This window comes from Pungitius pungitius, chromosome 13 (genome assembly GCF_949316345.1).
Source record: "Pungitius pungitius chromosome 13, fPunPun2.1, whole genome shotgun sequence".
Classification (NCBI taxonomy): Eukaryota; Metazoa; Chordata; class Actinopteri; order Perciformes; family Gasterosteidae; genus Pungitius; species Pungitius pungitius.
The window spans coordinates 18,119,534-18,144,131 of record NC_084912.1 but is presented as its reverse complement, the minus strand read 5'-3'; the positions used below and the strand labels follow the sequence as shown (position 1 = coordinate 18,144,131).

At 42.3% G+C, this 24,598-nt stretch overlaps 3 protein-coding genes across 4 annotated transcripts in view; 2 read left to right on the top strand and 1 right to left on the bottom strand.

Annotated features, from left to right (window-relative positions):
* The window catches only part of vps8 (VPS8 subunit of CORVET complex), a 33,541-nt gene extending 30,694 nt beyond the window's left edge, over positions 1 to 2,847 (bottom strand). Inside the window, exons 1-6 of one of the 2 annotated variants that reach the window (XM_062566607.1) lie at positions 2,706 to 2,847; positions 1,704 to 1,772; positions 1,223 to 1,353; positions 795 to 891; positions 443 to 475; positions 161 to 215 (exon numbers count right to left, since the gene is read on the bottom strand). In XM_062566607.1, the coding sequence (XP_062422591.1) occupies positions 161 to 215; positions 443 to 475; positions 795 to 891; positions 1,223 to 1,353; positions 1,704 to 1,772; positions 2,706 to 2,717 (397 nt within the window). In that variant the 5' untranslated portion in view covers positions 2,718 to 2,847. Of the gene's footprint in view, positions 1 to 160; positions 216 to 442; positions 476 to 794; positions 892 to 1,222; positions 1,354 to 1,703; positions 1,773 to 2,605 lie in introns of both variants that reach the window. The other variant, XM_037466384.2, reaches the window with a different exon arrangement.
* A 2,837-nt stretch (positions 2,848 to 5,684) lies between these two features.
* Positions 5,685 to 10,111, top strand: zic2b (zic family member 2 (odd-paired homolog, Drosophila) b). The gene is made up of 2 exons (XM_037466444.2): positions 5,685 to 6,469; positions 7,768 to 10,111. Exons 1-2 carry the CDS (start codon positions 5,953 to 5,955, stop codon positions 8,397 to 8,399), a joined length of 1,149 nt encoding a protein of 382 aa, XP_037322341.1. The 5' UTR covers positions 5,685 to 5,952; the 3' UTR covers positions 8,400 to 10,111.
* A 2,424-nt stretch (positions 10,112 to 12,535) lies between these two features.
* Positions 12,536 to 24,444, top strand: pcca (propionyl-CoA carboxylase subunit alpha). Its single transcript, XM_037465352.2, has 23 exons — positions 12,536 to 12,659; positions 14,145 to 14,222; positions 14,346 to 14,393; positions 14,541 to 14,609; positions 14,727 to 14,840; positions 15,685 to 15,738; positions 16,314 to 16,445; positions 16,862 to 16,898; positions 17,545 to 17,623; positions 18,035 to 18,137; positions 18,257 to 18,351; positions 18,945 to 19,095; positions 19,467 to 19,610; positions 20,054 to 20,128; positions 20,325 to 20,393; positions 20,512 to 20,587; positions 20,688 to 20,901; positions 22,479 to 22,581; positions 23,015 to 23,113; positions 23,217 to 23,270; positions 23,396 to 23,536; positions 23,766 to 23,843; positions 23,961 to 24,444. The coding sequence occupies exons 1-23, from the start codon at positions 12,606 to 12,608 to the stop codon at positions 24,027 to 24,029; spliced, it is 2,136 nt and encodes a 711-aa protein (XP_037321249.1). The 5' UTR covers positions 12,536 to 12,605; the 3' UTR covers positions 24,030 to 24,444.
* The last annotated feature ends 154 nt before the right edge of the window (positions 24,445 to 24,598 follow it).

The following is a 24,598-nucleotide window of genomic DNA, read 5'->3' as shown; positions in this document are numbered from 1 at the left end:
TACTTTTGGGTCTGGTTTTTCCTGTGCTGATGTCAGGGTTTCAGGACACATGTGTACAGTATGTGAAGCCCTCTGATTTTGGGCTACACAAAATAAAATGAATACAAGTTTCGGATGCTGCAACCACTATTTCGCACAAACGTATCAAGTTTGGACTCACCAAAGACCAGAGCGAGACCGTGCGATGTTCCTACTGCAATCACACCTGCCACTGTCTGCACAAAAACAGCAACCATCACAGGATGTCAGGGACACGCCTACAGCGCTATGTGTGCACGGAGGGTAGCATCTTCTACACAACTGACCGAGCGATAGACATGATAAATGCAATTTCATGAATACACTTTCAATATGGTGGACACACACAGAAAAAATAATCAGCTCTAACTGTCACAAAAAGAGTTACCAAAACCACTAAGACTACTATTAAAAAAATACTCACTATAGCAGTTGGCAGTCCAGCATCAACTTTGTCCTGAGGAAAATATATCATTGTTTTTATCGTGCTTGAATACATAAATGCATTTATGTCATAAATGTGAATGTTGAATTTGTGGGCAAGAATGTGTTTTCTGAGATTAGACATCAAACTTCTACTCAGATTATCCTGAATCCTAATGGACATTTGAGGCAAATTCCCCTCAGACGTTCCTGAGATGCATGTATTACATCACGGCTGGACAGACAGACGCCCCTCCCCCAATAGTGGCTAAAACGCTTTAATCCAAGTCGTCATCAAACACCAAGCGCTTTCTCTATGTGGGTATGTGTGTGTGTGTGTGTGTTGTTCTTACAGCAGCTGAAACGATCTGTGCAGAAATGCCCTTCAGCAGGCTGTGCCGAAGAACAGACCCATGAGCGGTGGCATTTAGATCCACTGTCCTCCTCCTCCTTCACACAGGTACATGTCCACACATAGGACACACAAAGACGGTTTCCATGTTATTAACCTGTACATACAAAAAGCAATGCACCAAAAGGACTGTTGTTGTGCATCTCTATCTTGAATACGTATTGTATTTCCAATGAATGAAATATAATCTGTGCATATAATATACGCTAAAGGGGGAAGCATTGTGTGTGTGTGTGTGTGTGTGTGTGTGTGTGTGTGTGTGTGTGTGTGTGTGTGTGTGTGTGTGTGTGTGTGTGTGTGTGTGTGTGTGTGTGTGTGTGTGTGTGTGTGTGTGTGTGTGTGTGTGTGTGTGTGTGTGTACATGCATGCCTTTTGAGTTGTGCTGGGTCTCCACTGTCAGAGCTGGCCAAAGAGGAGGTGTCACAGGAATGAGCATCCATGTTGTCTGTGTTCAGCAGGCAGGTATCCTCCAACACAAAAGGTTCCTCCTCATCCTCCAGCTGCAGACAAGTGAAACAATAGGAAAGGACAACACATCAAATACAGCTCAGTTAAAGGTTATCTCACAGTGTCTAGTGTCTGTAAGAACCATCTACCTACCCAGCGTATTCTTTCTAATAGATGTTCTTCTCAATATCACAAACAACTTTAATCTGTTTTACTGGAGGGCCCAAACTTCATCCAGGCCCATTTCAACTGCAAAACAGTGCTAAGCAGTTTTCCCATGCTAATAAAATCAACTTCATATTTGGCTAGGACCTCCAATCAGTTTGGGATGGCATTTGATTTTATACAACCAATTCAATATAGCCTCCTTTGTGCGTTAAAGCAGTAGTGATAGAGTACTTACCTCATTAAGGATGCTCTCCAGTGTGGGAGGTGTGTCTACTTGAGGGATGTCAAACTCCTTATCATCAATCTGAGAACAGCAATAGAAAGCATTATTTGTTTTTTGATGCTTTCTTCATGTTTATCAAAAACTTTCCCACGGGATAACAGACCGCCTACAGCGGACTGGGTGTCTTTGTTATTTTAGGGAAAAGGAAAATGTGCATGCAAGAATGTGCTGTACAGAGAAGACTCAAGTATAAAGATCAGCTTTGACAGATTAGAAAAACAATGTGCATCCTGGTATGTAATGGAAAAGAAACAAAGTGGACGAGTCAATGTGGATGAACCCAATCTGCATGTATTGCTACTAGATTTCACCTGAGCAACCTCAGCCGCTCTGTGAACTGGTGAAGGTCTTAGCAAAGGACGTCCAGAGTCATTTCACAGTGGTCCTCATGCTCAGATAAGATCACCATCATGCGAATGTTGTTCAAGATCAAGTTGTGTCATGAATCACATCCCATTTATAACAAACAATATCCTCGATTTTTACTCGCAAACAACCGTTTAGTAAGATTACCCCATTTGTCGGGAGTGTAAAAACACGACGCAAAGTACGGTACATGAACGCCCCACTAACACACCGTCAGCTGCGCCCCCAACAGTGGCTAAGGAATCATGTGTTCCAGGATCACGTGATCAAACTAGGAAATTGTAATAGACTAGCTTGAGTCCGTTCATAAACGTCTTGTTAGTCTCTACAGTAAAACACAGCATTAAGTTTTGCTTTAGCACAGATAAATAACATGACCATGAGAAAAGAACCCTGCGGGCCATCTCGGTTTGTCGACATATTGCTGCTGGGAGTTCATGGTCGCTCTAGTCTGCGCCATGACACCCGGACATGTACGAGTGTCTCACCGCGTCCATCTCCGTCAGGTTGAGCTGGGAGGAAGCGGAGAGGAGGCTGCGGGCGTCCGGAGACTCTGACATCGCTGTGTTTACATGCACAGGGGCTGACCTGTGTTTCCATGCGTTTGCTCCTCCTCTTCCCCCTCTTCTTCTTTTTCTTTTTCTTCTTCTTCTTCTTCTTCTTCTTCTTCTTCTTATCTTTTTCTTCTTCTACGGTTTTACGGCGTAAATCAACCAGCGTTCATGCGCATTACCGCCACGCGCTCTCTGGAGGAAGGGCCACACTTATCTGTCCTGCGTACAAACATACACAACACACCGGGAGAATAAAGATACACAACACACCGGGAGAATAAACATACACAACACACCGGGAGAATAAACATACACAACACACCGGGAGAATAAAAATACACAACACACCGGGAGAATAAACATACACAACACAACGGGAGAATAAACATACACAACACACTGGGAGAATAAAAATACACAACACACCGGGAGAATAAACATACACAACACACCCGAAGAAAACCCACCACTGGATTGTCTTCAGAAGCTCATTTTCAGATGTTGGAAGAGAATCCATTGTCGGATGTCAAATACTTTTTATTTTATTTTATCCACTGCAAACCACTTTGACTTCTCTAAAGTTTCTCTTTCTTCACATTCTCCATTTATTCATTTTGAAAGTGTTACTTAATAGACAGTGTTTTATCATTAATGTTTTGAGAATATACCTTGTATTGGGTCATATCTCCTGTAATGCTGTTCTCTCTTCGGTGTCTGACCTTATATTAACAGCGACCCCTGTATTCCCTGTATTATGATAATTGGATCATTATGTAGTGGAATAATAAGTTTAATGTATGCTGTCGGTTGTCAAGCAAAACAGCAGAATCTTGACCTGCACTTTGTCCAGAGTCTAAAATGGATTGACACTAAGGGAAACGGTGGGAGTCAAGTAGGAACTTATCAAATCTCCTTGATGATTCTTTCAGAATGAAGTTTCTAAACAACACAACAAACTGCCACGATATACATTTTTCAGACAGCTAGAGCTGTATTGTAACACATTACTGTGTTAAATTAAATGTTTAAATGTTCGTCTCCGGCTTGTAAATTAGTAGATGATTCTGTCATTCAACCACAACAGCAGACTACTGTAATTTAACAGCATAATACAGTATTTCCTGTGAAATAGTTGATATATGCTTCTCTAGACATGTTAAGTAAGTCACAATCCATCTACATCCTACTGTATATTGCAAGTGTATGTGCCTGTAATGACACTAGAGATTTTTTTAATTGAATGTAAATAGAATATTTATTTTTATTTTATTTTGCTATTCAAACTGCACAGCCATGTGGAGGTCAAGGAGCCAAAGTACAGTTGCATTTATCACCAGAAGTTCTACATTCATTCTGTACACGTGAAATCCATCGCAGTCTAGAGATCCACGGAGAGGGATCCTCCTGTGCCGTTCTCCATAAAGTCTCTCCCTGTTTTTCCCTATTCAAGGGTCTTATTTTTCGGGGAGTTTTTCCTGTGCCGATGCGAGGGTGGATGTATACAAACTGTAAAGCCCTCTGAGGCAAATTTGTAATTTGCTATTTTGGGCTATTTAAAATAAAATTAATTGAATTAAGTCTCCAGTATTACTTTATATCCATGTTTCATTACATTATGTTTTTAATACAGCAAACTCTGTAATGTTAGAAAGCTAGAGCTCAAAAAGAAAGGTTAGCTAGCGAACAGCACAGCCAGCAAAGTAAACTGAAATAAAGATAATCAACAATTCCAATGGAAACATGAAACGTTAGTAACTTCACTTATTGTTACTTGTGCTTTCACAGAACTCACTGCAGGACCACAAACGGGACAATTATCAAAAGGGAGAGGAACAACGATGAACAACTGAGGTAACACGAGCAGTAACATGACGTGGGATTTCCCCGTGCACTAACATGTTAATAATGTATGTGAGGAGCATAGGAGCCCACAGTTACACACCCAATGCTTCTTTTAAATGGGTTCATCCTCTCGTAGGACTCTCAGGAAGTGTTTGTTTTACAGTTACTCGTCATGAGAGATGAAGGTACCAGCTAGACGCGTATAAGACTTGTTAACCAGCTAGACTGGGACAGTTATTTAGTATTTCGCTTTTTATACGGTTTTCATTCAGTAGTTTAGTTAAGTCAGTCACTAAGATTTTACACACATACATCACAGTACATTGTGAGTTCTGTGGTGTAATACAAATTTGTATTTATCTCGAGGACATGTATTAAACTAAACGTAGTCTTTAATGTATATATATTTTCATTTATTTATATTATTTGAAGGGTATTAGCATTTGTTTTACCCATTGTAAATAAACATTCTGGCATTTACGCTTTATATTTCTAATAAAAACAGTTATCCTACTATCATATAATCCAGTACACAAGTGTACAAATAAATTATAGTAGCAGCACTAAAAAACAGTATATTACAGGCGTCCCTAATGTGAATCTGCAGAGGACTCGTTTATAGTGTAGTGAAATGTACAATGTGATGACTTTTTTATCTTTATAATGTTCATCAATTAACAGCTGTTGTTCAGTGAAAAGAGCAGTGCTCACTTTGTTATTATTAAGAAAGATGGTTTTGGTATTTATGATACAGAAAGGAATCCTGCCAACATTGTTGTTTGATGAGTTTTGGATAAATTATGTAGTAGTGCAACTTTATGGCAAGCAGATTATCCCAATTGATGCAAATCATTATAAAAACTACAGAAAATAAGATACATTGGTGAAAATCTTAAATTGTCTTGGCAAACATACTAAATAATAATGTTAGTCATTTCAATTCTGGTTATGCAAACACATGCATATAGTCTATAATATACATTTTCTCTTTCATTCACTTCTAATTTAAATGTTGTGAACACTGTGTTGTGAATACTGACAGAGTTATCTCACTAGATGTGAATGCTTTATGCTTGTTTGAACCATAAAGCTCAGGGTTCCATTAGTTGAAGAAAAGGAGAAGGAATCAAGAAAGGAAGGACGAAGGGAAGGAATCAAGGAGGCCCCAAGACAGTGTTCGGTCGCGGCCCGCTCTATTTCTCCGACTCCGTTCACCCCCATTCACACAGTAAATAGAAGCATGGAGGCTGTGACTCTCGGGGTCTGATACCGAACAGCGGGGGGTAAAGACACCGCCGCATGCGCGCTCCCCGTCACGGAAACCCACAGGAAGGACGCGGGTCGGTAGCGAACGCTTCGCCGCTTTGGATTGGGCTCGTTTGGGGTGGAAGAGAGGCTCGTAGCTGGAGAGCAGAGCGGGGCAGCCCGCCGCGCTGAGCATGAAGCGGACGGCGGTAGTGGCCAGGCACAATGGCCTCGTCTCTCCGCTGGGGAACAACAACTCCGGGGCTTCGAGCATCGTCTCACCGCCGAGGACCACGAGTCTCTCCGCTTCGGCCGACGGGGCAGCCGGCGGCGGGATGGACGGCCTGCTGGACTTCTCCAGAGGCCCCACCGTCAAAACCGAGCTGGTGTGCAAATGGATTGACCGAAGTTCTCCGAGGCAGATGCTCGGGCGGACGGCGACGTCCGTCTGCGAGCAAACTTTCAGCTCCATGCACGAGCTGGTGGACCACGTCACCACCGAGCACGTCGCCGCCGGCTTCGAGTGCCTCAGTCACGTCTGCATGTGGGACGAGTGCCTGCGCGGCGGGAAGGCGTTCAAAGCCAAATACAAACTCATCAACCACATTCGCGTGCACACCGGGGAGAAGCCGTTTTCGTGCGCGTTTCCCAACTGCGGCAAGATGTTCGCACGCTCCGAGAACCTGAAGATCCACACGCGCACGCACACTGGTAGGGCTTGGTGGTTGTGTGAGTGGGACGTAGCGGGGACGCGGTCACTATGGCCCTCGAGTCCCCCCCGAGGGACACGGGGAAGGATCCCAGGCTGCTAGCAGTCCCCTCCATGTTTACGTAGGCTCAGTGCAGTACCCCAGCACATCCGGCCTCCATTGCTCCCTTGTTTCCTAGAGGAATCATGGGTTGGAACTGCAGCTTAGGAGTCACACAAGGTGACATGCAGCAGGACAAAGCAGCTGGATTGTGTGAGACAGAAAGGGACAAGTACCCGACCAATTGATTTGGTGTACACAAGAGACACGGACGTGCATAGTTACTCCAGTCTGAATAAAAACATAGTTCTATTGTTTCAACTCCCCGAATCAGACAATAACCTGAGCCTCTTTTCAAGTAAAACCAGTCCCCCTCATTTTAAAACGTGAGACTGTGCTGAATTTGACACCCTTTGTGAATGGTTCATACGCTGTAACTAATGGATTCATTTATGGTTATTAAGTCATTTACTAATGTTTAATACATCAAGTGAAAGTCAACAATTAAAGTTGTTGCCAGTCTCGGTTGCCAGGTTGGTAATAGTACCTTATTTTTTAAGTATTATTTGGACCACCAAACTACAGCCTCCATTAAAATGTCATCAATACCAAAGAAAATGCACCATTGGAACTGAGGATCCATTGCAGAGCTATTTAATTAAACTGAGACATACACAGACTGCCAATGAAGTGTATGTTTCTGTCAGTACATTTTTAGCTATATTGTATACCTTTAAGGGCTGGGAAATAATGCAGTGTTTGTTTAAAGTAGATCTGATTCTTTTTTTTAATATCTTTTTATTACCACAAACAAACATCTCACAGTGACCACTATAACTAAATGTTATATTTGTACTGAGCATCTGACCAATATATTTAGAACAATGTCTATACAATAGAGTACCACTCAAAGGTTTGGACACACTTTCTCATTGTATATATAAATGTGTGGGTTTATAAGATCATTATTTATGTACAAGCATATTGCAATATATTCTCTTGATGAACTCCATCACATACAGTACACCATATTGTTTACCCATACACCAATGTTATCAGGTTTCTCAAGAATCCTGAAATTGTATTTTTAAAAACCTCCCAAAACCCTTTCAATGAATAAGATGTCCTTAGAACAATGTATTTAACGCAGCGTAGGTGAAGCTGCCATAAGCGTAGTATGTGTTGCTGTCCCTTCCAGTCTACCATTAATTGCTAACGTTTCGTCGAGTGATAACAGTGAGCGCGGTGTATGTTTTGCAGGTGAGAAGCCATTCCAGTGCGAGTTCTGCGAGCGACGCTTCGCCAACAGCAGCGACCGCAAGAAGCACTCACAGGTCCACACGGCCTCCAAGCCCTACGACTGCAAGGCCCTGGGCTGCACCAAGTCCTACACCCACCCCAGCTCCCTGCGCAAACACATGAAGGTTCACGTCAAGTCGTCTCCTACCTCCGAACCCCAGGACGTGTACGACTCCATCCCTCATCAACTGCAACAACCTCAGCAGGCTCTCCTGGAGCCCCTCGACCTCAAAATGAACCGCCTCTCTCCATCGCTCGTCAACGGGAACACTACTTTTCCTCTTCTGTCCAATCACGCGTTGGATATCAGCTCGGCCAGCGGAGTTGACCACAAGCTGCTTCTGCGGAGCTCGTCTCCGATGGCGATGCCTCTGGATCTCTCTCTGTCGGGCCTGAAGAGTCAGCTGGCCCAGAAGCAGCAGAGTGGGAGGACCCGGCGGAGGAGCCAGCGCTCAGTCAACCCAGCCTTACCTCAGTTGTCTAACATTAAAGAATGGTATGTCTGTACTAGGAGTACCGCACCACACATTCCTCTACTTCACCCAGACCACATCAAATCAGAACCCAGTGATGATGACGAGTATGTTACGTAGGATGGAGGGCTGGGGAGTTTGGACTTGAGGAACATACATTGTCAGGGATGTGGAGTCATAGTTGCTGTACATTTCCAGAACCAGCTGAGTTGTGGTTCCACACCGGGTCTGAGATGGAGAAGGCTGTGATCAGGAGGAGACTTTTTTTTCAGTCGGTCCCTAACAGACTCATCAATTACTGTGGCCAGAAAGGACGAGAGGAATCCCATCATTGCAGTGTCACAAAAAACCACAAGTTATCCAATCGGTGTCAGCGAGCTATCCTGGACTACCGGGGGGGTGGGAGGGGGTGTTGTACAGATAGACCAGGCGGGTGGGCTCCTGCTCTGCTTGGTGTAAGACAATTTCGGTATGAGGGTGTGTACACATGACGACCTCTCTACAGAAACATAGCGCTCTACCTAACATAAAGCAATTTCAATTGACCCTGAGGGAACGTGGTTAATGTTACCCTGAGGTCACGATGGCACTGTACACATGACGGCCGAGCAGCAGGCGCACGTAGGGATTGAGTGTGGACCTGACTGCAGCCTCAGTTTGTGTTTAACTGGTTAGTATAACCTCAGATACAAACGGCAGCCAAATTCTGCTGCCAAATGAAGGGGTTCCACATGTGGTCAGCTGATCCGACGAGCACTTTGTTTGAAGCAAACTGAGACCTTTACTTGTTTTCCCTTCTCGCAGTCTGATCCCAGACAGTAGCCAGCAGTAAAGCTGCAGTCTGAAGACAGTTCTTTGTACTGATCATCAAGTGTCTCCTTATCCACTTCATCCCTATGGACCTCTCTAAGTGGGTTAATCACTTGTATCTGTTTACACTCCATGTGCAATTTAGTGAAGACCCTATACGTCATCCATGTATTTCTTTAACATTAAACGGTTTTAAATGATGCACAAGGCATCCAGTATTTTCCCTTTGATCAAATGGTCCCACCGCAGAATGCATTGTGTTGGAAGAGTTACAGCTTGAGAACGGTTTAATCTCTGCTTACAATAGGAATGGTGTACGAGTGACTTGTACTACATAGTCAATCCACACATAGCTGCATTTGAACCTGGCATGTGAACACCTACCTGAAGAAGAAGTTCAAAAGGTCATCCACCTTGCGTAGTACTGAAAGCAAAATATATCTAATAATAATAATAACCGTGAAAAGCGGGTGCAAGTACATGAGGTCAAAGTGATGGATAGCTTGGTAAATTATTTTAACGTTCATCTTTTTTTCTCATCCAAGTAAATCTGTTTAACTAGGCCTTTTGATATGTACATTATTATGGCTCAAAGGACAAAACCGTTGAATGAAATTGGAATTTGACTTTAAAGTGTACACGTGATTTGAAAAGTGTAAGTCGTTCAGTGTGGTTCAGGGTTACTAACGAGAAGTTTGTGTGCAGAACATAACTTTGATGACAGAATTGTGTCATTAAAGTTTTGCTTCTACAGCAATAGTCTAGATGTGAGTGTATTATTATCACGTAATCGGCAAGGCTAGAATGTCCTGGTTTTCGCACGGTCCAATCATGCAGCCTTCAGGGCTGACAAGTTGCCTGTAGGTGTAGATGTGAGTTTGAATGGCTGTGTGTCCATATGTGTCCTGCGCTAGACGGGGAAGCAGAAGTGATGCACCATCCTGCTCGGGATGAGCTGGTGGACATACACATGGACGCCATGCAACCACAAACTAAAAGCAGAATAAAATCCATCCGTTTGATCTGGGAGTGAGTTGTCATCGTGTTAGATGCTGCATTCTAAATGTCACCAGGCTACTTCTCACTAAAAATACAAGTGCTCAGAAACTCTCAGCTAATACATACTAATCATTTGAAACGTACCCAAATAATGTTGTTGCCTTCAAATTAGTCCTCTATCCAAAACTGATTTATTGAAATGTATCTTTTCCCAATAATTTAGATTATGTGAGTTCTTGATTATTGAATAGCACCGTTATTTTCTGTGAAGGGTATAACAACAGTTCTAAAGTTGCTGAAGAAATGTTCATAGACTCAACGCAGCGGATGAAGATCGCTGAGACAAACTCCAGTGAGATGGACCACTTCTTTCCACATATCTTTCTTCAGCACAATCACGCGAACAAGTGAATAAGAACAACCAACAAAACCCACCAAACATTCATGCCAATGTGATGAAGTAATATCAGTGTTTTTGTGTTTAAGTGAAATGACATTCTCAAAACCTTTATCCGTCACGACTATTAACGAAGCTCATAAATGTGATCCAAGCATCATCTGTAAGGGCAGTTTAAAGTCCCTCGTGAACCTGCTGTAGTCTCTGGGAGAAAGCTCCAACCTCTGCTGACACAGGAAGAACACGCAGTCTCCTCACAAAGCCTCAACCCTCTTAAGGTAAGAGTATCAACCACCGCACCGCTGCACCGCTGCAGCCCTTCCAAATGCTTCTTGGACCAAATTAACCCTCAAAGACTTTGGACTATTACTGTAGCAGGAACTCAACTGTTGGTCACAACAGTTGGATGCTCTCTAGCTCGCTGGATCCCTGCTTCCAACAACTAAATCCAAGCTAAGTAATTATATCAGTAGCGTGGTGCTAAGATTATGCATGTTATTATTCATTATTTGAAATGAAGGTGGAATCGGATCAATAGGTTGGTTTAAGGTGGACTTCGAACATCCCCCATTTTCCACAAGGAGGTATCTTCAACCAGGGCGTAGTGAGTCACTTTATACTAAACCAGATGACCCTGTTCATCGGTCTTTAGTCAGCAAATACACTAACAAACTGAACAAGTGTGTTAAATAAAGCATATACATCTGAACTTAGTTGGCATGTAGCAGGCGACACACACACACACACATTCCATTTTACACAGTTCATTTTGGTGGATGATAATTATTTATGCATGGTTTCTTTGGAAAAACATGTAACCTGTTGAATTTTCTTTCCACCATTAGATGTTTATTCATTTTATTTTTTACAAATATATATGATACAAAAATGTGCATACAGGCGCAAAAACAGCAGTCGCTGTCTACCACTTTAAATGAGTGCATTTTATTTAATAAATAAGAAATCTATAACTATTTTCTTTAAACCAAAAGTTCCTTCACAATACCACAGTCTGGAACAATGAATAAATATTGTTTTATTCCCATTGGATGTTTAGACACACGGTCAGCTGGGCTTGTCTCAAGCTTCGCAATCCTCCAAAGTAGGAGCAAGTGAAGCTAAGCGATGGATTGATGGGGACTTTGCCACAGTTATAGACAATAAGGTAAAAACCTTTGCAGTTAGCAAAAAACAGGGCAAATTCTGCACCAAAAGGACCCAGATACGCACCAGATTTGTACTTTTTACCAATCTTACAGAGAAACTGGGTTTTGACGAGATCCTTTCACAGCCAGGTAGGAGGAACAATCACAGCAACCCAAATCTTTGCTTTGAACATGTTGTTCAAAGTGTTAGTGTTGTTGTCTTTTTGTTACATCTTGCTGTGGCACAGCTGCACACTCATGGATTTCTCTACGTTTTTGTCTTTATTGTTCATCACTAAGGCATATGACAGAATACATTGATCAACAGCTGAAAAGCCCAACTAGGACCTAAGGCTACTCCACCATCCAGCATGCAGAGAAAAACAGAGAAAAAGATACAGGAAAACAGCTGCTGAGCCCACATCCTTTGAGAGACCTGGATCCATTGCTGACCGCAGGTCAAGCAGCACTTTACAGTGGCACATCAGGACAAGTTGAGTTGAAGATTTATTGTTAATAACTTTTATGTGAGGGAAAAGTCTTCAGTCTTTGGCACTCTGGCTTTAAAGGGAGACGTGGCCGATGGACGTCTGCCTTGAGCAGCAGAAAGATCAAATCTAATGTAATTTATCTTGTTTTTATGTGTTTGAGGTTTTACAATTGGACTACAACAACATTTTGTTGTTCATCCTTCTTTTGCATGATGTAAATAAATGATCCTTTACTCATTAAATGAATGAATATATCCTGTATGATGTATCAAGATTGTGATTGTGTCTTGTAAAAGAATTTTGAAGTCCGTCTTCGATTTGTTTTAATATATTTTTCTCTTGGCGGTATAACGAACAAAGCTTTTCAATAAAGTTGTGAGACAACAGTTTGAATGTCTTTGACGCCTCCCTCTCCCACCACTCAGGTCTCTTCAGTGTACGTCATCACGTCAGCGCGTACCGGTGACCGTCACCGTTGGGCAACATGGCGGCGCACAGGCTCTCTCCATCACTCAACAGACTGCTGACATCTGTAAAGGTGAGCGGGAAGCTCGTCGAACACGCAGCCCTCGCACTTTATTGACTAACTATCAGCACACGGCCGACATGACGTCACTGTCGGCCGTGTGCTGATCTCACAGCTAATGAGAGCAAACACACGGCTTCCTCGGGCGAGCCGGAGAGGAATAACTTAGAGCCGTGTTGCTAGAGTCGTTAGTAGTGGAGTAAGTCACGTTAGTATTGTGCGGCCTTCTTTAACGTCGGTCCTTGAGAGAGAGCGAGAGAGAGAAACGTGAACCCAGCTGTGACTTTGTCCTTATCGGACGTGCTGTGCTCCTCTCAGGTGGATGAAAGCGAGCGTTTCCTCGGGACACGACAGAACTCGACATTCACGCATTCCTCTGCCTGTAAAAGTCTTTGTTTTACCGAGTGACCGAGTTACCGGGTCCGGTCTGCGACTGAAACGTCCTTTTCTGGTCGGCTTTAAGGTCACAGCCCTTCGGGGGCCACTAGTCCGAAGGGTCGTTTTGCTCCTGGCCACTGAATGGAAGAAGTTCTGTCCCTACTCGGAGTGCACATGAGTCCACACAACAACAACAACAACAACAACACATCAATGGTTTAAAAACGACCTGTTGTTCCGTGCAAACTCCACTGCTTCGGTCTTGGCATGAATGTGTGTCACAAGGGTCATATCAACTGTTAGGTGTTTGTGGAGCAGTGCACAGAGTTAGTGTCGAAGTTAGTGTCGAAGTGTGATGTTTCAAAGATCTGCTGATAGGTTCTTCTTAATGGATAGAAATCAGTTGAAAACAATGGATCCCTGTTACCGGACATAGACAAATCAGGCAAAAAGTTTCCAAGAGGAGTTAACAACAAGCAATGTTTATAATACATTTATGTATTACAGGTTTTGTTCAGCAAGACAGTGACAGTTTTACAGTGAATGTGATCGCTAGGAGCAGAAAGCTAGTGTTAAAGGCTACATCACTTTATAGTTTTGCAATATCAATATGTAATATAGAATACGTCTTCAGAGGAATCTGTGTGCTCATGTTTTCTTTGCTCTGCAACCGTTCCACATTGACTGAAACTTAAAAAATCGTTTCCACGTGGTCGGAAGGCCAGAGCAAATAAGACATGAGCTCACTGGTTGGATGGTACACCGACACTTGAACTCTGTGGCACAGTGAGCTGCTTGTCTTTGCACACTTGAAGCAACATGCATCATCATTAAACATTGTGTTCAAGTCTTTCAACACATAATAGGATTATAGATTGCAGAATGATTAACTATTTATTTGTTCAATTTTAGTAAAGCCTTTCCAAGCCTGAATCTGTTGAAAATAAAGGTTGATGTTCTTGCATCATATTTTATGAATATTTTACTTTGATATAGCAATTGAGAAATTGAATTCCATTGAAACGGAATTTATTTACCTTAACAAATAGCACTTCCAGCAGCCCTAAGGGAATTTTTATTATATTCGCCTCAAATGGCATCTCTCTTTATGTTTTGCAGTATGCGTCATTCCGGAGCAGATGCTGTGCTCTGCACTGTAACGCTCAGTATTCCACCGTCTCCAGTCCCAATGAAAAGGTAACAGGATGTGGCTCCATATTTGTAATCATAGGTTTGATTTTTGACCCAGAATGCCCTATTTAGGGATTAGAGGTTACAGAAGGTGCTTGTGTGTCAATGATGTCTTGTTTCCCCCCACAGACCTTTGATAAGATCCTCATTGCCAACAGAGGAGAGATTGCCTGCAGGGTAAGAATGAGATGTTACGGTTACTGGTCTTCAAAGTTGAGCACATGAAGACGTTTTGAACACAAGCTGTACTTTTGGAGCTTTTTTTCAAATCCGAGCCCTGCATTTGACATTGATCCTAGAGTTCATGTTGTGTTTTTTCATCAGGTAATGAAGACCTGTCACAAGATGGGCATCCGGACTGTAGCTGTTCATAGTGATGTCGACTCCAGTGCTGTGAGTCACTCTCTGGGTTTATTAATGTTGGCTGTTTTTGTGACTCAGACAACCAATGGGACCCTGTTCTGTGTGTCTTCATGTCACTTCGGCCTCTGCTTGAATGTGTGTGTTTAGGTTCATGTAAAGATGGCCGATGAAGCAGTGTGTGTTGGCCCCGCCCCTACCAGTAAGAGCTACTTGAACATGGACGCCATCATGGATGCCATTAGAGTGACTGGAGCACAAGCTGTAAGCCTTTTACATGACCCTCCCGCGTTATGTGACTGTGAAAAAAGGATTCTCAAACTTCTTGTGTACTTGATACAGCTTTGCATGCTTCACTGCGTTTCATTACTACCTGTAAAGCTCTGACTCGCCACTGAGAGTTATACTCCTGGGTAGAATGGCCTGCTTTGGCTAGCCATAGACTCTCTCATTGGTCCACCTTTATTTATAAGGCGATCCGTGGTCTACTTCCAGACTACCTGTGTGTCCTCATCATGAAGAAACGTTGTGGACAAAACTCTTTGCGTTCCCAGGACATCTTTGTGCTCGCTGTCCAGAACAGAAATGCATGAAGGGCTTTTGTGTACTCTGCATCCTCATATGTTGCACAATGATTCAAATTCAATGAACTGATATCACTTACTGCTTTTAAATCTTAGACGAAGGAAATGGAAGCAGGATCCCAAATATGTCTGTTTTTCAAATAAACCCAGTTATGTCACTGTCTCCTAAACCTTTAAAGTATTTGAACTTTGAACTCTTATTCTGTGATTTCTGTCCGTAACTTTGTGTTTCTTAAGTTGCTGCCTGTCTTAAACAGGTCTCCCCTGAAATGAGATATTTAATCTCAATGGGTCAAAGAAATACACACGCTCAATAAGATAACTTGAGTCAAGAGGTTTGCTAAGTGTACACACAGGTAGGTTGTAGTCTCTCGTCAATCTGGCGAGATATTGGTTGCGCTAAATAGTTCTCTCCAGCTTTATTCATAGAATACACCTCTAATTATGTGAGCTAGATTTGGTTTGGTGAAACTGTTGGTTTTAAGTCCTCTGAAACAAATCACATTCATCTTTTGTCCACAAAGGTTCATCCTGGCTACGGGTTTCTCTCCGAAAACAAAGAGTTTGCAAAGCGGCTGGTAAATATTACAGAGAAACACACACAACCATGCGCACATCCTCCTCCATTAATTCAAGTAATAAATAAATGATCAAAATACATGACAAACAAATGCAGAGTTGGGAATTTACTGAATTGCTTCTCTGGTCTTCATGGAGTCGGGGTTCAGTGTATTTACTAAAGCTATCCTTTCTGGTATTTATTTTCACAGATATAGCAACAGAAGTTAGTTTTTGACCTTGAAATCACTGCGTGTCTCAAGATTGGGTGTATAATTTAACAGGTTTCTCTGTACAATGAAACTGTCCTTGATGATATTGACGACCAATCAGGCTGTAAGACAGCAAATAGTAAACTACTGCTTAAAATTGCCAGGATAAAATTTCAATTTCAAATTTCAATTCCAATAGTAGAAACTCAAATACGGACATATGACCCAGTAACGGCTTTCAGGAGCAATTAGGGTTTAATATCTTATCCAAGGACACTTGGCCATGCAATCTGGGGATCAAACTTGTGCTTAAAGGACAACTTTCTCCTGAGTCCTGAAAGTCTGATAAAATAACTTCCATGGTATTATGGTTTTGTTGCTAGGCAGCAGAGGGCGTGGAATTCATTGGCCCAGACACTCATGCAATCCAGGCCATGGGAGATAAAATTGAGAGCAAACTGCTCGCTAAGGCTGCGAAGGTCAACGTCATCCCAGGGTACGATGGAGTCGTCAAGGTACGTGCACACACAGAAACGCATGTATGCAACAAGAACAAATGCAGGACAGCAAATTATCCTGCATGGGCAATTATTTTGTACAATGTCCTTTTTTTGTGGCCATTAATATGCATTATTTGAAAGGTTTCAACAATAAGATGTGTTGTTACATTTTTGAATGATGCATTTGTAAGAAAATACCAACCGTGTGCAAATAACTTGAGATGAGAGTCCTAAACTAGATGAGTCACAGTTTACTGACTAGTGCATTACGCAAGTCCAGTGATATAATATTATAGAGCCCGAGTGATCAATCAAACCACACTATACAATCAGTTTTGCTAGTTTTATATTTTAAAAACGTCAAGTTTTCCTGACAGAATGGTGCTCCATAATGGTTAATCAGTAACTATAAGCCTCCTTCTGTGTGACAGACTGCTGAGGAAGCTGTGAAGATCTCACAGGACATTGGTGAGTCATCACTTACATGTGTGAGCGCTTATAATGGATATTTTAAATTAACACGCTTTCTACAGCTTGTTTTTCTGCCGAATGTGGACATTGCAGCTCTATGGGTCATGCTAATCTCCACTATCAGAGGTGGCAAGTGCAAAGCTGTACGCCCTTCACATAGCCTCCCAAAAAACACTTGAATAATTCCAAACTCATGAAACTAAACCCAGAATGAAGCCACCTGATACAGGCTCCATGGTGAACTGCTAAGGCATATACACTCGCTTTGTTTCCATATTTCAGGCTTTGGAAATCCTTCCACTGAGCATGTGTTTGTGCCAGAAGTATGGTACCATGAATAAAATTCCCAATTGGAGAAATTAAATGGCAAGACCCACAAAGTGTTACTTTCATTGACTCATTTTGACAATTCTCATTTCTTCTGTGACAATGAAATGTATTTCCCAACCACTCTTTTAAGGATAGTACTTCATTAAAATACCCAAAGTGTCATTATATAAATGTCCCTTACAAGTAGATTTAAACTTTGGATTCTAACTTTATTGGCAGGTATTACAGGTGTTTGATACTAGCTTCATTTGCATTTAGTAGCCTACTCTGATATTAATATCAGTTGTTGTGGTACTTGTATCTTTGTTGCTAGGCTATCCAGTGATGATCAAAGCCTCTGCAGGAGGTGGCGGGAAAGGAATGAGGATCGCTTGGAATGATGAGGAGACTAGGTTTCGTATTCCTTTGTTTTCTATCAATTTACACTAACATTACTGTAACATTAGAATTCAGAGCTGATCTTGGATACTACTGCAAAACTCTCTGTTCAAAATGATAGTACAATGACAACAACCGAATACAAGAACTTCTCCTGTAGCCTATTTTTGACTTAACCGTTAATGTAAATGCTTCTGATTCAATAGCTTTAGTTTTCCACCATGCCATGTCTACAGTTCCATCATCGGCTCGTGAATCTTCCTTATCAACCCTGCTGCTTCACTGCTTAGTCCTCATCTACTGCTGTCATAATTACACCTCCTGTTTCTATGTCTGCTGTATAATACTCCAGGGCACTGGAAGGAGTGAAGTTTGTATTTGGTAGAACCGTTGTCTCAGATGCAGCGTCTGTGTGTGTGCTACAGGGAAGGCTTCCGGTTCTCGTCCCAGGAGGCAGCATCCAGCTTCGGAGATGACCGGCTGCTCATTGAGAAGTTCATAGACAACCCCAGACACATTGAGATACAGGTTTAAAACACATGAACACCGATATGAGTGGGATCAGGACGTGGTTTCAATCATTGCACTTCATTGACATGCATGTCAATAAATGTAAAGTGCTGTCTTAATATTTGTTTGTGTTGTAGGTGCTGGCTGACAAACATGGTAATGCTTTGTGGTTAAATGAGAGGGAGTGCTCCATTCAGAGGAGGAACCAGAAGGTGGTGGAAGAAGCTCCCAGGTCCGGTAGAAGACTTAAAAATTACCACAATGTTTTTGGGTTCCGTTTTAGTTTTAGCAGTGTATTCATTTAAAGTATTGCCCAGAATCAGTGCTTACATTTTTCAATTTCCATTAGTTGCATAATTTATTGCGATTGATGGCATTGTTATGTGCAGAATTCAATAATTGATTTGAAAGTAGTGTATAGCACACTTAAATACGCTGCTTTTTAACAGCAGTATTTCCTTTGCAGAGTAGCAGCTAAATATTTTAGTAAATCTCAACAAAAGCATCATTATAATCAAATAAAATATAAAGCTAATGCTTTTTACCTCTGCCACAGCATTAATGTTTTATCTAGATTGTTACTCTGAGATCGTAGCAGGCAAGTTAACAATTATAATTCTTCAATGTCCCTGGATCAGTTCTGTTATGGAAACGCAGTTTGTTGAATCACATTACAGTAAAAAAAAGGTCCATCCTTTTGTGGAATGAAATAATCTACAAGATGTAAATAACTTAAAGAACAAATGAGAAACAGAGCTTTTTGTTGCAAAATGAAGATAAAATGAAAATGAGATGCCGTAGTGCTGAGTGTCCTGTCCCCTCCAGTACCTTCCTGGACCCGGAGACACGGCGGGCGATGGGTGAGCAGGCTGTGCAGCTGGCCAAGGCTGTGCAGTACTCCTCTGCTGGCACCGTGGAGTTCCTGGTGGATTCGAAGAAGAACTTCTACTTCCTGGAGATGAACACACGATTACAGGTGTGTGTGTTTGTTACATATACTAATCTGTGTTTGGGTTATTCTGATAATGACCAGGGCTCCAGCTACTGAAGCCACTTACTCCATATCATTCATTCATTCATGTCAGGGTGAGCCTGGCCCAAAGCAATTAACAAAGCTACCTTTTAGAGTTGTATTCTATGATCTGACTTCTATTGGTCTATTTTCAAGCTTTTTATGGCGCTTTCAGCCACGATTCACATCTTCATCAGTGCAGAGTTTGTAAACATTCTTCATTCCAATCCATCTGCTAATGAAGACATGTCTGAAATTCCCTGGTACGCGTTCCCAGAGTTTTACGCTCGACATGCTCACTACAAATGTGCTCTGTGTTTGACCTTTGACCCCAGGTGGAGCATCCAATTACAGAGTGTATTACTGGCCTGGACCTGGTTGAGCAGATGATCAGGGTTGCCAAGGGTTACCAACTGCAGCACAAACAGAAAGACATCCCAATAAACGGCTGGGCCATTGAGAGTCGAGTCTACGCCGAGGTCCGTCCAAGATGTCTGTGTGTGTTTATCTGTATTAAGTATTATTGACATACATTACAGTTGGAAGCAGTTTTTTGCTATTTCCATTTAAATAGATAATTCCCACATTCCCACTCATTTGTGTTACAAGGACTATCAGAGCTGTAGTTCCCCACATGTTCCACAATATGTCATACTTTCTCTTTTCAAGGATCATAATCTATTTTTAATTCCCACAGCTCTTCTATTATGTTAATATCCCTTAGTGCATTAAAACCACTGTATTCATTCATTAAAATGCCATAAGTAACTAAGTTCACTTTATAAAATGATGGGAATAGAAAATAAAATGTCATTGAGCAAGCATCAGTATAAAGTACTATGGTTATTGTTAGAATCATTGATGCTACTGACACCACTGTGAGTGAAATCTGTATCCATTGTTGTTCTCATCTGTTTGATAGGATCCTTACAAGTCTTTCGGTCTTCCCTCCATCGGACGGCTATCTCAATACCAAGAGCCACTCAACCTCAGCAATGTAAGTGTGTGAGTGTCAGAATAAGAGACTGTCTCTAAAAGCTTCACAGGCAACAGTAACATTCTCCACAGCCTGCAGTAACACTCTTACTGTCATTTCTTTTTCAAACAATGTTCTCCTCACACACTCTGCTAAGTCTCCATGAGTGACTTACATGTCTTGCCAATATTTTCTCGTCTGCTGCTCGCTCTGTCAGGTCCGTGTAGACAGTGGAATCCAGGAAGGAAGTGACATCAGTATCTACTATGATCCCATGATCTCTAAGGTCAGTGATTTATGAACGTGTTCCTTATTTTAGGGACAGATGGTCAGAACAAAAATATATATAACAGCAATCCACAAGGGTCTGTGGGCTAATCATTCTCTCTGGTATCTATCTGTAGTTGGTTACTTATGGAGCTACACGGGCAGAAGCTCTTGCCAGAATGGAGGACGCTTTGGATAACTATGTTATCAGAGGTACATAACAGATTTTCACAATAAATGTCGGCTTAGACACTTGAATTGGACATTAGCTTATTTTTCTTTCTGTAAAGAGGTTTGTTGATCCTCCCTCCAGGTGTGACCCACAACATTCCCCTCCTGCGGGAAATCATCACCCACCCCCGATTTATCTCTGGGGACATCAGCACCAGCTTCCTGCCGGAGGTTTACCCCGATGGCTTCAAGGGTCACCAGCTGGAGGCCGACCAACGCAGGGAGCTGATGGCCACGGCAGCAGCGCTCTACATCACGGCTCAACTCCGTTCCCAGAGGCTCATGGGTAACCTGAGGTGAGGACATCAGTTTTATGGCAATATTAGTTAATTCAATTTGGGTGATTTTCTTTTCTTTAAATATTACACATTTCTTTTGCTTTTATCCAAAGCAACTTACAATAAGTCCATTTCAACCGTAGAGATACAAACTCAGAAGAACAAATAAGTCAAATAAGCCATTTCACAACATGTTATAGTTAAGTTACAATTTAAGTGCTACGATTTGTTAGTGCTGCAGTTTGTTTGTGTTTTAACATTTCATACACATTGTGTGGGAGCAAACTCAGAGATTACTAAAGAGTGCCAGGCAGCAATTCATATTTGTAATCACAATTAATGCCATTGTATTGCGATTAAATTCAATAATGAGATACTTGAAAACGAATACGTTTTTTAACAGCAATATGACCATTACAAGGTATCCGTTAAAATATTTCTTGAATATCTAAGCTTAATTAAAATGTAACAAATTAAACTAAAGGCATTTGCCTATTTCATCTATATTGTTATAGAAAACAAGTTGCCCTCCACAATCATAATAGGCATTATTTATAAATCAGGTACCTGCATAATGTGTCTGTGATCAGAGAGCAGAATAAACAGTACATCAATAATCTGTGTTTAGTAGCTTGTCCCCTTGAGTGAAGTGGTCCACCGCTGAGGACACAGCTGGGATTTACTGTGCAGGGACTTCTCACTTTGTGAAGTCCATGTTTGTACTGGATAGAAAGAAAACACACTTTCAGTGTTGCAGGTTATTAATGACTTTTTTTATAAACTCTGTTGTCTGGAAGAGATTTCCAAATGTCCATGTAAGAGTTTGTTACCTTTTTACTATTTTTCTGTTTTGATTTACTTAAGCGCTGCACCAGTTTTAAGCCCGCCTCCAAATGCTCTCATTGGTTGAGACACGTGATGACTTTCCACTCAAGCCATCTAGTCTTTGAACCACTGAAATCTCTAATACTCTACATGTCATCATTCTCCCATTCATACACTGATGGGAGGAGGTATACATACAGTGCTACCCGCCCATCAGTAGCTAACATTCACACAGCGTAGTCACAGCTACGGGACCTATTTGGTGTTTTGTCCAAGGACACCGATCTGAAGAAGTGGAGCCGGGGATTGAACAGGCGACCCTGCTCACCACTGAGCCACAGTCTCCCCAATTACACATAATCAAGATTTTGCTTGTTCATATTGTCTCCATTTTGCTTTGACATGACGTCAAATGTAGTAAAAGAATCATTTCCACCCACCCACAGACTGCCACATATAAGTCATTCAAATAATTAATTTCATTTTTTTGTATAGTTTTGTATAGCCCAAAAACACAAATGACATATTTGCCTCAAGCGCTTTACAGTATGTGCACACGCAGCATCCTCAGTGCCGAACCCCTCGCATTGACACAAGAAAAACTCCCCCAAAAATGAAAAGAGAAGGAACATTTTGGAGAAGGGCAGAGGAGGATCCCTCTCCTGGGATGGACAGACGTATTCTTTAGAGTCCCAGTTTCAACTAAATTCTCCTCCACAAGAAGGCTGTGCTGCTCGGGCCCCGGATGATATCATGTGTGTGTTTTGCAGGGTGTCTTCCTCTTCTATGGACTGTAGCCACTGGGAGCTTTGTGTGGAGCTGGAGGAAGGACGCCATAATGTGGATGTGACCAAATCAGGAGACGTCTATACTGTGAGTATATAATGTCCTTCCATGAACAAAGGGGTTTAGGACCCCAACGTCAGGTGTTGAGATGAGGGCGGAGTTTGGATGGTTGTCAGGCTGGTGTTTGCAGCCATTAGGGCGTGGTTTGGTTCAGTCAATAACAGTCCACATGTTTTTTGTAGTGCAAAAAGCTCAATTCCCTCCTGTTTATTGTGATGACGTAGTGGGCTGCTCCCACAGAGACATGGCTGAGTTTAGCAAAGTGGGTTTATATATGATTAAATGGTGGACATTACTGGGATGCATGTAGGACGGGTTGTTTCTGTGTCAGGCTTTGCAGCAGCAGCAGCGTGAACAAGGAGTAAATAGTCTGGCACGTAAAGGGATGTCATTTATCACAGGGTGTCCTGTCTCTGAGCCTGAGGCATCGCGGCAGTGACGATGATCTGTGTTTCTGTAGGTGGAGGTGGATGGAGAAAGGGTGGAAGTCAATGGACAGTGGAACCTGGCCTCCCCTCTGCTACCTCTCACCATCAACGGCACACCCAGGATGCTACAGGTAACACACACACACAATCAGGTGGTTGAATTATAAAAACATCCCCAGAGATCACAGTGCGAAACAGATCTGAGTAGCTGATATGTTTTGTTTTTGGCTTTAGTGTCTGTCTAGAGATGCTTCAGGAAAGATTGTCCTACAGTACCTGGGCACGTCGGTAAGACCTGTAACTACATGACCCCACTTTGAGCTTCGTGTATGGAACGAGAACTCTTTTGCACCTAGCATTGCCCTTGCAAGCCGCCTCCCTCCTGTGGTCCTTATACTGGTGTTTGTATGTAGTTTAAGGTGCGCGTCCTGTCCAAGTTGGCTGCACACTTAAACTCCTTCATGCCAGAAAAGGTTCCAGAAGACACCAGCAGCCTGCTGCGTTCCCCGATGCCAGGCTCCGTGGTGGCTGTGTCCGTCAAGCCTGGAGATACGGTAACAAGCCGACCTCATACCTTACTACCCATACACCCTGATCCAATCACGCCACAGGAGAGACTTCTGATCTGCAACTGCATTCTGGGACATGTTGTACAATGAGTTTGATCGTGTGCTAAGGTTATTGCAGCCAAAGTAGTTGGTGTGATGAGCTTTTTATTCATATTTTGATGTACTGAGAAACTACAAAAATGATAACCCATTGTGTATGTGTGTTCGCGTGCAGGTTGCAGAGGGTCAGGAGATCTGCGTGATCGAAGCTATGAAGATGCAGAACAGTTTGACTGCTGCCAGGCCAGCAAAGGTAACAACATGAATCACTGGTGCTCCAGTCTATTAAATTATTACAAGGACATTAACAATATTCTCTGTATGGAAGTTTCAATTTGCAACTCTGTGTGTGTCCTTCTGCCTTCTCCAGGTTAAAAGTGTCCACTGTAAGCCAGGGGAGACTGTTGGAGAGGGAGACCTGCTAGTAGAGCTTGAATAAACGCGACCTTTGACGTGCCTTGTGTGTCCACGAGGCCCAATTCTCGTCTCCCTGATGGAGACTCAGTGTGTCTGTTAGTGTCTCCTCATGTCTCACTCGTTCCTGTTGCTTGTTTAGTCGCAGCTTTTATGAAACAACACTTTTTGTAACCTTTTTAGTTAAATCCCCACATGTTTCCTTACAGCTGGAATGGGATTGAACTACGTAGGAAATGTCTGCAGCCGCACCAATACACTCAATGTGGACCTTTTGTTTATAGGCTGCCGGTCATTTTTTCTTGATCACTTAAAGGAAAGTTTCATCTTAATGGCGGCAGAGATATCTTCAAACTTCTTTGGGCATCACACAATGCTGTAATCGAGTTGGACTGACTTTGAAAAATCATTGCAAGCAATAAAATGCTTATTTTCCATCATACAGCTGCTCATTTTAAGCTACCTTAAATAAGAAAAGATGCTGATGGAAATACGTGACTCTTCAGGTTGTGGATTGAGCACCAGCTGAAAGATGACGTGAGGGTCTGGTGTCCTTCAAAGTTCATCAACACGATTTCCCTTTATGGAATACGG

Bases quoted from the DNA above. Each gene is read 5' to 3' on its own strand.
- zic2b (XM_037466444.2), top strand. From the start codon at position 5,953: ATGAAGCGGACGGCGGTAGTGGCCAGGCACAATGGCCTCGTCTCTCCG. The intron at 6,470-7,767 runs GTAGGGCTTGGT...TATGTTTTGCAG, and splicing joins CCACACGCGCACGCACACTG to GTGAGAAGCCATTCCAGTGC.
- pcca (XM_037465352.2), top strand. From the start codon at position 12,606: ATGGCGGCGCACAGGCTCTCTCCATCACTCAACAGACTGCTGACATCT. The intron at 14,394-14,540 runs GTAAGAATGAGA...TTTTTTCATCAG, and splicing joins GAGGAGAGATTGCCTGCAGG to GTAATGAAGACCTGTCACAA. The intron at 22,582-23,014 runs GTGAGTATATAA...GTGTTTCTGTAG, and splicing joins AATCAGGAGACGTCTATACT to GTGGAGGTGGATGGAGAAAG.